This window comes from Leptopilina heterotoma, unplaced genomic scaffold (genome assembly GCF_015476425.1).
Source record: "Leptopilina heterotoma isolate Lh14 unplaced genomic scaffold, ASM1547642v1 Lhet_32, whole genome shotgun sequence".
NCBI classification, from domain to species: Eukaryota; Metazoa; Arthropoda; class Insecta; order Hymenoptera; family Figitidae; genus Leptopilina; species Leptopilina heterotoma.
The window spans coordinates 789,867-804,926 of record NW_025111017.1 but is presented as its reverse complement, the minus strand read 5'-3'; the positions used below and the strand labels follow the sequence as shown (position 1 = coordinate 804,926).

At 28.8% G+C, this 15,060-nt stretch overlaps 1 protein-coding gene across 6 annotated transcripts in view; it reads right to left on the bottom strand.

Moving 5' to 3' along the window:
* LOC122504843 (ankyrin repeat domain-containing protein 17-like) overlaps positions 1–15,060 on the bottom strand; it is an 89,164-nt gene that overhangs the window by 10,547 nt on the left and 63,557 nt on the right. For 5 of the 6 annotated variants that reach the window (XM_043616128.1, XM_043616134.1, XM_043616129.1 and 2 more), the window contains exons 18-23: positions 13,160–13,908; positions 12,723–13,085; positions 7,384–7,578; positions 7,156–7,303; positions 6,870–7,080; positions 2,756–4,731 (exon numbers count right to left, since the gene is read on the bottom strand). In XM_043616128.1, the coding sequence (XP_043472063.1) occupies positions 2,756–4,731; positions 6,870–7,080; positions 7,156–7,303; positions 7,384–7,578; positions 12,723–13,085; positions 13,160–13,908 (3,642 nt within the window). The remainder of the gene's footprint in view (positions 1–2,755; positions 4,732–6,869; positions 7,081–7,155; positions 7,304–7,383; positions 7,579–12,722; positions 13,086–13,159; positions 13,909–15,060) is intronic. The other variant, XM_043616132.1, reaches the window with a different exon arrangement.

Here is a 15,060-nt window from a genome sequence, read left to right as displayed (position 1 = left end):
AGGTATTCAATTAAATTTTTTCAAAAAAATTAATTCTACAGAATTGTTAGTTAAAAGTGCGAAAAATAATAATTTAATTCTACGAGAAATCAATTATTTAAATACAAAAATAAATAATATTGAATGTTTCTTAAAATTTAATTTTTACGAAGAATTGTATTAACAAATTTTAAAAATATTTAATTTCTTTTAAATAATTTAATTAAAATTTGAATGAAATTTATTATAATTTAATTCTTGAGAAGAATTTCCCGGTGTTATAATTATGAAAATATTTGAATTATTGCAACGAATTTTATTGTTTTATTGAATAATTAAATGTTTTTTCAAATTGAATTCTTTCCTCAAGTTTCAATAAAATTTTTAATAATAATTGCATTTTTCAAGGAATTTATTTAGAATTGAATTAAAAATATTTGAAACTCTGCGATGAAAATAATTGAATTCTTAAATGAAATTTTGTTATTTATCAAAATAATTGAATCTTTTCGTAGAATTGTATCAAAATGTTTTTTCTATAAATATATATTTATCTGTTATATATATTTTATATTTATTTATTTATATTTTATATTTATTTTTTATATATATTTATATATTTATCTATTTATCTGTTGATAAATTTTATGAAAATAGTAAATATTGAAATTCGTTGAATTGCGATAAACTTTTGAAAATAATTGAACTTTTGCAAAGATTTTTATAAATTTTTGAAAATAATTGAATTTTGTAAAGAATTTTATTAAAATTCCTAAAAATTATTGAATTTTTGTGAAGAATTTTGTTATTTTTAAGATAATTGCATTAAAACTTTTGTAATAATTAAATAATATTAAAAAAACAACCAACTTCTAAACATAATTGAGACTTGACTTCACCAAAATACTAATATTACAAATTTTATAAATTTCATGAAAAATGTCATCGATCATAAATTTCAAGATTTTAAACTTTTAAAACAAAAGTTTCCAATTGAAACTTTCAACGGCACTTTGCTAAATTTGGTGTAAATTCATTATTAAAAGATAAAAGAAAAAAATAGAGGAACAGAGTTGCCACGTTTTGCTCTTTTCAAATTCCCTGTCTTTTCCAGGTTTTCCAGGTTATAAAACAGAATTTTTCCAGGTTTTTAATACGAAAATTATTCGAAAATATCAATAACTTCATTTTTAAATAAATATTTAATCATTATTTTTTCATAAAGAAATTAAATTTTTTTAAAATTTGAAATTCAATAACTTATAATAATTAAAACTTGCTACTTTGTGACTATTACTTCTTCAAAAATTGTCATCATTACAATTATTCATTCTAGAATTTTCAACTAAAATTCTTCTTTAGGTCAATTTTTTAAAAATAATTTTTCAAAAAGTTCTTTGAAAATTTTCAAATTCTTTTCTTTACAATTTAATTTTATGAAATTTCGTTTATTCTGACATTACTCAATTAAATTTTAAATATATTAGAAATTAAAAACTTTAAATAATTAAAAAAAAATTCCATTAAATATTTTGAAAGAAATTTATATTCTACAGAATTCTTAATTAAAAGTATAAAAAGTTCAAATTTCGAAAGATTTTAATTTGAAACTTTTTCAAAATTCAATTATTTCTAAAAATCTACGCTATAATGCTTTCAATATTCAATTATAATCTAAAATTTTAACTGAAATTCATTTTTATAATCAATATTTATTAGAAAATTCTACAAGAATTCAATATTATTTAACTACAAAAATAAATATTTTATTAAATTAAATGTTTCTTAAAATTAAATTTTTATAAAGAATTTTATCAACAAAATTTTTAAATAAGTTAATTCTATTGACAAATTTTAATAAAATTTTTAAGAATAATTTCATTTTTCGAGAAACTTGATGAAAATTGTATTAAAAATAATTGAATTTCGAAGAGGATTTTTTATTTTTTGTAAAGATAATTAAAATTTTGACGAGAATTTTTGTAAATTTTTCAACATAATTGGATTTTTACGAAGAATTATAATACTTTTGAAAATAATTGTATTCTTGAGACAAATTTTATTAAGATTTTTTTTTTAAATAATTGAATTCTTTTGTGAAATTTTTTTGAAAGTAGACATTGAAAATAATTGAATTTTGACAAATTTTTTAAATTAATTAAATTTCTACAAAGAATTTTATGAAAATTATTTTTAAAAAAATTTTATTGATACAAAGAATTTCATTATTTATGGAATAAATTCAATTTTTTGAAAAAATTTAATTACATATGTATTGGAAATAATAGTTAAATAATTGACAACTATTTTTCAATTTTAAATTAAAATTTTGTTAAAAATCTTTAAAAACGCGAAATTTGAGAAATTTTTTTAAATTCCATTCTATTTCCAGATTTTTTATACCCTTTTCTAAATTCCATGCCTTTTCCAAGTTTTCCAGGATTGTGGCTCTGTGGCAATCATGAGGAAGTTTAGGGGCCAAAATTAAAAAAAGGGGAAATAGGACTTTTTAGGGAAATAGGGGACAGACTGTGAAACCTGTTGACCTTTAAGCAGCGGTCAATAAAGTACACTTTATTGCCCTAGGGTAATAATGGGTACTTTATTGACCTAGGGCAATAATGAACAGTTTATCGAGCGCTTGGTCACAAGGGGGGTTACAAGTGTGCGCCTCTACAGCTAGATAAAGTGATCATAATACGCCTGAGTTGCATAAATGAATTCCTTCTCCGACCAAATGCTTCAATCAAGAAGAAAGTGAATGTGAGAAAGTCACCTGAAAATTCGAGTCCATCATCTGATGCAAATCAGTGTCCATGTTGGAAGTGCGGTTAAATGACGTGTTTGACCGGAACATCTGATGCCTGTCTATCCCCGGGTTCAAGCCAGTCCAAGAGCTGACCATTTTCTCATTCAGCATCCAATTTATGGAGTCGGCATCGCCCCCGGGTCCCATGCCAGTCGAATAATTCTTCCAAGCCCTCTCCGTGCCAATTGGTCTCGGCACCTTGCGATCCTCCATTTTCATCTGACTCATGTCTTGAGCAATTTGTCCCGGCGACGACGGCGACATGGCCGGCGACCCGCCATTCTCCAGACTCGTGATCAGGTCAATGTTGCCCGGCTGTCCGGACATGTTCGCCAAGTGATTCGTGAAGCCGATCTGGCCCATCATGGGGTCCTGATGCGGTGGGTAGTTGTTGTGCGGCGGCGCGAAGGGCCAGCGCGTCTGCCCGTTGCTGGAGGGCGTGCCGCGCGACGGCGCCTGGTACTTGCCGAGGGGGAAGTTGCCGAGCATCAGGTTGTTGGACTGCATCGCGGTGGGCGGCGGCGGCGCTGGAACTGTGGTGAACATGTTCGGATGGATTCCGGTCCCGGCGCTGAACATGGTCACTTGGGGCTTGTTGTTGAGGTGGAGGGAGCTGGAGAAGTCGGGCGCGCGGGGGTTGAGGCGCGACATGCTGACGGTGGTGTTGACCGTGACGGAGGGCGCGATGGTTTGGGTGAAGCTCTGCATGTGGGGGTGGAAGGAGATGATGGTGTGGGCGGGTTGGCCCTCGTTGGGGACCATCTTCAGCAGGCTGGAGTTGACGTTGGGATGCTCGTAGCCGGCGGCGTTGCTCTTGAAGAGGTTGACGTCCATGCCCTGGGAGCTCGAGGCCATCACGTGGTGCGGCGGCGGGTTTCGAGAGGCGATCTCGCCCTGGTAGACGGGGCGGTTGAACTGCGCGATGTCCATGTTCTGCTGGGACATTATCGGTCGGGCCACTGCGAGGCTGCCCGGGGCCTTGTTCGGCAGCGGGTGCTCGCTGTAGGGGATGTGCGGCGGCGGTTGGATGGGGTTCGGCGCGCCCGAGGGCGACACTCCGCTGGCCATTGCACTCCCCGGGGCGGCGCTGCTGCTGTTGGACTTGCTCGAGACTGGGGAGCACATCGACGTTCCTCTGTAGCCGGGCGCCTTGGACGCGTCCACCTGGGGCGGCGCTGTCTCCATGAACTTCGGCGAGGCGCCCGAAGTGTTGACAGAAACACCTCCACCGGCGACTGTCGCAAAGTTCATTCCTTTCTGAGATTCCTCCCGACCGCCCCACATCGACTGCTGCGCCACTTTCGAGAAGGTGTCATTGAAGAGGGAGTACTCCAGAGGAGTGCTCGACTGTTGCTGCTGTTGCTGCTCCTGGATCGGCGGCGCGACGGGAGTCGAACTGCGAATCTGGTGCTGCGGTGGCTGAATGGTTTGCACCTGCGGAGCGGGAGCGGCCGGCGGCGAAGGGGTGACGCGAACCGAGTTGGAGGCGCTCATGTCGGATCCATTCGTGACGGTGGACATGGTCGAGCCAGAGGAATTGGGAGCGTAGCCGGTCTTGGCGGAGTAGTGAGACGCCATGGTCGGTGGTGCGGACAAGGTCGGCAGTGGTCGGCAGTGTTTGGGCGAACTGTTGGCCACAGATTGGAGGGGAGAGGTCTGCGGAGTCGCAGGCGCGGTCGACGACATGATTGTCATCGTGCAGGCCTGGGACGACTTCTGCTTGCTCCCCGCACTGTGAGCTGATTGCATGACTGTGGTTGTTGAATGAGTCGGGGCAGTGATTTCAGAAAGTTTCGCGGCAAATGTTTGCGATGTACTGGTTGTGACGATTTTCGTCGCTCGTCCGGCCGTCATTATTGCGCTCGTATAGGACATGGTCGTCTTCGTGTTTGCCGCCGCTGATGACAATTGAGCGGCAGCCACTGCTTGCGCTCGTTTCTCCGCTGTAAATTAAAAACATTCTCATTGCCATTCCTTGTGAAATGTGCATAACCAGGGTTGCCAGTTGCCGCAAAAATTTTATTTTCAGATAAAATTTTCATGTTTTCCCTGACCCAGGGCTCGAACCAGTGAAAGTATTTAAAAATACGAACTTTGCGGACCAAAAATGAAAATTTACGGACCAATGACAAAAATATAACCAGTCCGAGTCAAATAAGAGAAAATTCTACTTAAAACTATAAATAAAATTTTTTCACAACTGTAAAACATGAAGAATTTGATCTGTGAAGAATTTTAAGAAAATTTTTAAAAAATAATTGAATTCCTTCTAAAAATGTTATTTTTTAAAAGAATTTTTGGGAAGAATTCTGTTATTTATAAAAAGATAATTGAATTCATTCCAAGAAGTTTATTTCAAAGTTTTGAAAATAATTGAATTTTTGCAAAGAATTTTGTGAAATTTTTAAAAATAATTTAATTCCCGCTAAAAAATTTGTTATTTTTAAAAAATAATTGAATTTTTACGAAGAATTTTGTTATTTATCAAAATAATTGAATTCTTTTTAAGAAGTTTATTAAAAGTTTTGAAAACAATAGAATTTTTGCGAAAAATTTTATGATAATTTTTTAAAATAATTGAATTTCTGCTAAAAATTTTATTATTTTTAAAAATAATTGAAATTTTTACAAGAATTTTATTAAAAATTTTGAAAATAATTTAATTTTGAGAAAGAATATTATTATTTATATAAAAATAATTGGAATTTTGACGAGAATTTTTTAAAAAATTTGAAAATAATTGAATTTCTGCAATCATTTGTAACTTTTTCAAAATTTCCAAAATTATATTGCACAATTTACGAACTTTACGTCCTTTTTCAATCAAATTAAGGATTTAACGGGCATTTTTTCAAAAAAACTGACTTTTACAGACATGAAGCAAATTATTATTATTTTCAAGAATTTTTAACTAAAATTCTTCTTTAAATCAATTATTTTGAATAATTTTCGAAAAAGTTCTTTGACACTTTTTAAATTAATTTCTTTACAATATTCAATTTTACAAAATTTTCAAAGAAAAAGTTGAAATAATATAAAGAAAAATTCAATTAAACTTTTCCAAAAAACTTAATTTCAAAATTCAATTATTTCTAAAAATTCACGCTACATTGATTTTAATATTTAATTATTATCTAAACTTTTAACTTTTGAATTCCTCGGAAAAATTTGGTTTGTTATAAATAATAATAGTTGAATTCTCGGCAAAAATTTTGTTAAAATTTTAAAAATAATTGAGTTTCTGCAAAGAATTCAATTTCTATGATGAATTTTATTTTTACAAAGATAATTTCATTTTCGTCAATAATTTGTTTAAAGTTTTTGAAAATAATTGAATTTCAGTCAAGAAATTTATTATTTTCGAAAATAATTCAATTCCTGCTAAGAATTTATTTTTTTATAATGATAATTAAATTCTTGGAGGAAATTTTGTTAAAATTATTGAATTTCTGTAAAGAATTTTATTATTTTGAAAATAATTGAATTTCTGAGAAAAATTTTATTATTTAGGAAAATAATTGAATGATTGCGAAGAAATTTATAAAAAATTTGTAAATAATTGAATTCCTATGAAATTTTTACTATTTTATGAAAATAATGAAATGTTTGCGTAGAATTCTATTACAATTTTTTTTGAATAATTAAATTCTTTTGGAAAATTTTATTTAAATAGTAAATATTAAAAATCATTGAATTGAGAAAAAAATTTTTGAAAATAATTGAAAATTTGCCAAGAATTTTTTAAAAATTTTCTGAAAATAATTGAAATTCAGAGAAGAATTTTATTATTTCTATAGAGATAATTGATATTTTGACAAGAATTTAAAAAAATTTTTGAAGATAATTGAATTTCTGTGAAGAGTTTTATTACTTTTGAAAATAATTGAATTTCTGCAATAATTTCTAACTTTTTCAAAATTTCCAAACTTATAACGTTCAATTTACGAACTTTCGTTCTCTTTCTATAAAATTACGGAGTTTACGAACCTTTTTTCAAAAAACGGTCTTTTACGGACTTTTACGGGATTTACGGACCTAGTTCGAGCCCTGACTGGTAGAATAAAAATTTTGAAAGAATTACCCGCGGCAACTAATCTCGGTGCTGTGGCCCTCGGTATAGGTGTGGGAAAAGCGCCAGAGAGTTTGATTGCTGATGATGAGCGGAGAGGAAGCAACGGATTGACCCCAGACGTTGGTATTCCTGAGTAACCTTTGTTCACTTGAGAACTCGAAGCACTTGTAACAAGACTAGGAGGTTTGCTCACAACACCACCGACTTTGCTTTTGGTTGCCTGAAAAAAAAAGAAAAATCATGTTTCCGAGTAAATTCGCATTTACTACCAGAAAAGCATTTGATCCACACTTACGGCAACTGGAGGAACAGTTTTGTCCCAAGTGGACGACATAACGACGGTAAGTTTTGATTTTGGAAGCATTTGCTGAATATCCACGTCTGGATCCTTAATTAAAGCGGTAATTAAACTATGAGCTTGTTTGGTTGCATCTGCCGAACCCCTGTTGAAAGAAAAATTTTAATTAATTACCAAAAACAAAAGCCTTATTTATGGAAACGCGCTTTTAAAAAAAATATTTACTTGATGGTAATAATCCTCTCTCCTTGAGATTTGCTTTGCTTTTCAACTTCTATGTGTGCTCCAGTTGCACCTCTAATGGCATTGATATTACTGCCGCCTCTACCAATTACTCGACTAATTGCATTTGGTGGGACCGTTATCTTTTTCGATCTATGTGGGGAATTCATAAATCTACCGGAATCATCCGACTGACCCCTGTACATACAACAAAAAAATAAATTACTCACACTATTTTCCCATTCCACATTTGATTATAAAAAAAACATTGACAACAGCAGGAGCAGCATATTTTAATAATTAATATTTTTACTTTCTTAAATTCCAGAAAGAAAAACACTACAAACAATATTGGCATCAATCATTCTTACCTAAGAAACAAAATGCTCGTAAATATTTCCAAAAATTAAATGAAAATAAATAAACTAAAATTTTTCTTAGAGAATCTAAAATATTGTAAATTACACAATATAATTATAAATAAATATTAGTTTTAATTACGTAATTAAGTAACTACTTACATTTCTCCACCCTAAACGATCTTCCTCAACAGAAAAATAAAAAATATTTCCATTCTTTCCTGATATAAAGATGCAATAACTACTCATACAGTTTAGCTCATTAGTGCTTCTACAAATTTACAATATTTATCACAACAGATGAAAAACATAATTTATAAATATCAAGAGTCGTTCCTTCTTTATATTCGATTTGGAATACAAGAAAGTCCGCTTTTCACTGTTTTCTACTTTTTAAAAAACAACTAAAATTATCTACACTTTTCTGTATCAATAAAATTTTGTTCACAAATTCAGGGTGGCCACATGTCAGTAAAGTCAGGGAATTGTCAGTAAAACAAAATTTTTGTCAGTAAAGTCAGGGAAATATCAGGAAAAAAAATTTGTTGTCGGGGAAATTTAGAAAATTGAGATTTCTTTCTACTTATTTTCAAAAATTGCGACTTTCTTGACTTTTCTTCTAAATATTGCAACAAAATAACACATTTTTTAAAAGTATAAAATGCAAATTATTTCGATTTTTATAGTGCGAAAATTAACTAAACAAATCTTTCAAAAATTATTTTTCAATCATTTTTCTATTCAAATTTTCGAAATATACAATTAAAAAGATTTTGAATAAATAAATACATTTTTTTAAATTTCGTCAAATATTCAATTATTATTATCTTTATAAATAACAAAAATTTTCTTCAAAATTCAATTATTTTAAAAAATTTTAATAAAATTCTTGGAAAAATTTCAATTTTCTTCAAAATATTTTTAAATTTTCGTCAAATATTCAATTATTTTTATAAATAACAAAATTTTCCTTCGAAATTCAATTATTTAAAAAATTTTAATAAAATTCTTGTCAAAATTTCAATTATTTTTAAAAATTTTAATAAAATTCTTGGCAAAATTTCAATAATCTTTATAAATAACAAAAATTTTCTTCAAAATTCAATTATATTAATAAATTTTAATAAAATTTTGTTCAAAATTTTTGTCAAATAATCAATTATCTTTATAAAAATAACAAAATTTGTATTCGAAATTCAATTATTTAAAAATTTCTTTATAAAATTCTTGGCAAAATATGAATTATTTAAAAAAATTTTAATGCAAATTTCTTCACAAAATTTCAAATATTTTCAAAAATTTTCCTCGATTTAATGATTTTCAATATCTACTTTTTGAATAAAATTTTCCAAAATCCAAATAAATTCAATAAATTCATAAAAAGTTTTGATAAAATTCTATGCAAATATATTTGATTCTTTTCATAAATAATAAAATTTTCAAAGGAATTTAATTATTTACTAGTTTTTTTATAAATTTCTTCGCAATAATTCAATTACTTTCAAATAAATCTATAATAAAAATCTTTTTGAATAAATAAAATTTTGTAAAATTTAATTGAAAATAATAAAATTTTTTCAAGTATTTTGTTTCAATTTTTGGAAATCAACTTTTGTGGAATTTTAATTGCAAATTTTGAATATAATTAAATTATCAAACATTTTAATGAAAAATCTTTAAACGTAAATTTAAAAATGAAAATTAATAAAAATTAGCTTGTAATTTTTAAAAATTTAGTATTTTCAGTATGATTTCCGAAAATTCAATACAAAAACTCTTTTAAGAAATTTAATTGTTTTCGAAAAATTACATAAAAATAATTTTTAAAAACTACTTAATTAGAATTTTTTTAGTTGAAAATTATAGAAAATAATTGAATTCAGGAAGGGTTGGAATTGTAATTTTTATAAATTATTAAATTTCATAAATTTTACTCATTTTCCGTAAACTTTGATATTTTCCTGTAAAAAGAATTTTGTCAGGGAAAATAATTTTAATGTCAGTAAATTATCAGGGAAATTGATAAACTGAAACTTGTGACCACCCTGAAATTATATATGAAATATATACAAAATGAAAAAAAATGTTTGCTGGGAAAAAATGGTGAATTATGAAATATATTTAAAAATAAAAAATATAATTTATAAACGTTATTGTCACTTTTTTAAACTACAAAATATAAATTTTTTTTAGAATAAGAAAACTTTTGGAAAAGAGGGATCAAGTAATTAAAATTTTGCATTCCGTTTCAATTCAGTATAAAAATTTCTTTTTTTTTTATTTTCCATACTATTTAAAGGAATGAAATAGAAACTGAAAATTACATTCAATACATTTTCATTTATAGTTGAATAATAGAATTATAAGTTGGAAAATGTCTAAAGTAACTATGACTAACGAAGATACTGTTCTTTTATTTTCTAAACATTCTGCATAAAACTTTCAGTAAAAATTTTTTTCTTATAACAATTTCTTTTTGAATTCTGTTTAAAAAAATGGAAAGACGGGTATTTACTATCTTGTTTATTAAAAATTATGATTTTTAACTTAACGTCTTTAGAAGCAAAATAACTTTTTAATGGATTTTTTCTCTCTAGTTGATAAGAGAGTAGAAATAATTTACTAAATATGAAATTTGGTATATTACTTTTAAATTTTGATAATTAATCTATAATTTTAATGAAATAAAAAATACGTTTCTTCTTCTGAATGCAGAAATTAAAAAGAAATTATTTCAAAGAAAACGAATTTTAAATGATCATTTCACATGGAATGCAATTTTCATGCCAAAGAAGAAAAAACCATGCGTGTGGCATAAACCTATAATATAATAACTGATATTTCAGTTTTCTTATAAATATAAAATAAACACCAGTGAAATTTTGAAAAGGATAAAAAGGAACAATTATTAAAAATCAGAACTGAAATAAAACAAATTTTGCATTACAAAACTAAGTCTGCACTATGGAAAAATAACAAATAAAATTACCTCGAGTGTTACAAATGCTTACCCAACACACAGTGGCGATAAATGTACTTGTTTTTTCAAATCACTCTGGAGATCACAATTTCTAAAAATTCACGAGTATTAAAAGCATTCAAATACTTGAAAAAAATTTATTATTTTCAATTAAATTTTACAAAATTTCAATTATTCAAAAAGATTATTATTATAGATTTATTTGAAAATAATTGAATTATTGCGAAGAAATTTATAAAAAAAAACTAGTAAATAATTGAATTCCTTTGAAATTTTTATTATTTATGAAAATAATTAAATATATTTGCATAGAATTTTATCAAAACTTTTTTTGAATTAATTGAATTTATTTAGATTATGGAAAATTTTATTCAAAAAGTAGATATTGAAAATCATTGAAATTCTTCGAAAGAATTCAATTATTATAATCTAAGATATTTTAACTGAAATCTATTTTTAAATCAATGTTTATGAGAAAATTCTACGGGAATATCAATTATTTAAATACAAAAATAAATAATTTATTGAATAATTGAATGTTTCTTGGAATTCAATTCCCATTAAAAATTTTATCAACAAATTTTTAAATAATTAAATTCATTGGACGAATTTGAATAAAATTTTTAAGAATTTTTTCGAGGAATTCGATTAAAATTCCATTGAAAATAATTGAATTCCTAAAAAGAATTTTATTATTTACGAAAATAATTGAATTCCCGTGAAAATTTTATTATTTATGAAAATAATTGAATGATTGCGAAGAAATTTATAAACGAAAATTTGTTATTAATGAAATTCTTGTGAAATTTTTATTATTTTTTGAAAATAATTAAAAGTTTTTGTAGAAATTTATTAAATTTTTTTTTTAAATAATTAAATTCTTTTGGTAAATTTTATGAAAATATTCGATATTGAACAATATTTAATTTTTGCGAAGAATATTATTACTTTTGAAAATAATTGAAATTTTGCAATGGATTTTATTAAAATTTTTGAAAAATAATTGAATTTTGTCGAAGAATTTTGCTATTTATTTATAAACATAATTGAAATGTTGACAATGTTTTTTAGATTTTTTGAAAATAATTGAATTTCGGAGAAGAATTTTAATATTTCTAAAGATAATTGAAATTTTGACGAGAATTTAAAAAAAATTTTGAACATAATTGAATTTTTGCGAAGAATTTTATTACTTTTAAAAATAATTGGCTTTCTGCAATCATTTGTAATTTCTCTAAAATTCTCAAAATTATATCGTAAAATTTACCAACTTTTCATCCTTTTTGAATGAAATTACGGACTTTACGGACCTTTTTTTAAAAAAACTGATTTTTACGGACTTCAAGCAAGGTTATGGACTTGTACGGGATTTACGGACCTACTTCGAGCCCTGTGATTTCAAACGAAGAAGTTACATTTTTTGCTACTGTGCCACATATCCAAATAATAAAAATCCAATACTTTCTTGTGACGAGAATATAAAAACATTTCCCTACCTTTTAAGTTTTTTAAAACAATCTTAACATATAAAATTAAATATAATTTATGAATTATAAGTGAATAAAAAATTTGCAAAAATACCAAGTACCTGTAAAGTAAATAAAATACGTTTAAAATGACATAAAAATAAAAGAACACAACAATAATTATTTTATTATCTGCCGTGAAAGATGTTTCTGCGGAGAAAATGTTAAAAAAAAGGATTAAGAAAACAGTTATTTAAAATATGAATGGAAAAATTTCAAAATTCACTGGTGCCTGTATAAAATTATTAAAATATGCTGCTTATACATATGATTATTCTAATAAAGACAAAAATTCATAAACTGTTGACAAAAATAAGTGAGAAGATAAAATTTTGACAATATTTGGCACATAGCATGTTGGCGATTTTTTCAAATATTGTTCGCTACAATATTTTACAAAGAAGAAAAAAAATAAACTGTATGACTACATATAGGGAATGAACCAAACACCGTTTTTTAAAATGAAACAAGCCTTACTTTCGTACGACCTCCTTCCAGCCTTCTTCGCGTTTCCCCCCTTGTTTCGGACTCGTTGATGAATTCGATTTAGTGGATGTGTTTAAAGCCTCTCCCTCGAACTGGTTGTTGAAGACCTTCTTGCCCTTGCCCGGCATGTAGGTCTCATTTCCGGTGGCCTCGAAGTCCTCCCTGTCTGCAGGATGCCTCGACGCCTCGAAAACCAGTTGGATTTTGAGCTTTCGATCATTGGAGCCGTTCGCGTTGACGGTCGACGAGGACCTGACGTTGGAGGCGGAGGACGACGACGACGACGACGACGATGGTCCAGTGACTCCGCTCGCAGTTGTCGGCGGATTTCGTCTGTAATAAACAAGCGTTGCCCTTTAGTCCGAATATTGAATATTCTTCAACTTGGAATGTAGGGAGAATGAGGGGAGAGTGAGAAGGCGACTTACTTTTCGGAAATGGAAGTTTGGGACTTGCTCGGCGAAATTGTTGATTGCGGTAAACTTGAACTACTACTACTGGGTAAAACAGTTTTTGGTGGTCGGTGCGGTGAAGTGTCTTTCTCATTAACACTGGGACTACTACTCTTCTTCTTCTTCTTTTCCTTCTTCTTCTCCCTCGCTTTCACATCGTTGCTGCTACAGCTTCCCTGACTGTTGGCATCGATTCCACTGTCACCCTCTTCCTTGTCGGGATCCTCGGGACTCCTGTTTATCGGCGAAGGTACATTATCCATTCTTTCGTTGTTGTCAGCTTCCTCGTGCTCGCTGTCTTCTCCTCGGTCTCCATCTTCGTCGCCAGACTTCTTCCCATTATCCTCTTTATCCTCGAAAATGGTTTCATTTTTCTTATTCTCCTCGTGCAGTTTTCGCTTCTCTTCCTTCTTCTCGAGTTTCTTCTTCTTTTTCCTCTCTCTTCTGCGTGCCGCTGCCGCTTTCTTCGACTCCTCTCTCGTCTTCTCCATATCGAGTTCCTCCAAAAGTATTGTCGCATTCTTATTCGCCTTCGCTGCTTGGGTCTCTTTCGCCGCGCGAATTATTTTCACACACTCTTGACATTTCTCCAGCAACTCCTTGTCATTGACAGTCGCAATGTACCTCGTCATTTCTTGATCACTGGGGAATTGTGTCACATGACTAACCATCCATTTCACTACTTTTATATGTCCCTTTCGGAAGGCGGCCATTAGACATGAAACCTAAGACATTCAATAAATTTACTCAGAATATCAAAAATAAAACTGCTTTGCATAAAAACTAAAACATTCCGAACAAAATTTACTGCATTTCTATTTTATGAATGTTAATAATTTGCACCTCATTTCGAAACTTGGGTCGTCAACACAAAAAATATAATATCAATAAAAGCAGACACATTTTTTATTAATAAACGTTTCTTCACTGCGATTTAAAAAATAGTTTAATATAAAAATATAATCTATCAAAACAAAAATACAAAACCATAAGTATAAATGACTTATTTCAGGTGTGAAAAGAATGAATTAATTAAAACGAATATTATATATGGGAATATCTCTAGAATCTTTAACTTTTCAAAAAGAAAAAATTTTTTTTAGCACAGTATTGAAACTCTGTCTAAGTACATAAACTTTGTAAACGAAGCTTTCAAATTCTGCAAGTGGACAGATAAAACGAATCAACTTCAAAAAATTATAAATTATTTAATTAAATAATAAATAATAATTAGATAAATAACTTACTTAAAACAATTGGAAACTGAAGGGTTGTAATTAATAATAATAATTCTAATTATTATAATATTATTATTATTTATCAAAATTTATATCATTTTCAATTTCAACCGAAGCATAGACTGCGATATCATTAACATTACTTTTCGTTTTGTTTGCGATTCAATTATTAAAAAATTAAATACTTCATTTTAAAAGTAGATTTTAATTAAAGTGGATTGTAAAAATTATAATTTTTAAAGTTTATGATGCAATTTTCAAAGAAGTTTTTTCATTTAAATTAAAAACTCGTAAAGTTTCCAATTTTTGTTCCTTTTTTTGCTTTTCTCTCGCATCTTATCTTTTTTCAAAAGATCTTCGACTCGGAGTGATCGCCTTCTTCATGTTTTGTAATAATTTAAATTATCATAAAATTTTTCAAAATAAGTTAAATATTTACAAAAATCCTAAAAAAAATCCTTCGCAAGAATTCAATTATTTTTACAAACAGTACAATTTCACAAAAAAATTCAATTATTTAAAAAAAATGTAATAAAATTCGTTGCAATAATTCAATTATTTTCATAAATAATAATAAATCGATTATTCGTTGATTCATTTTTAAATCAATTTTTATTAGAAAATTCTAGAAAAATTCAA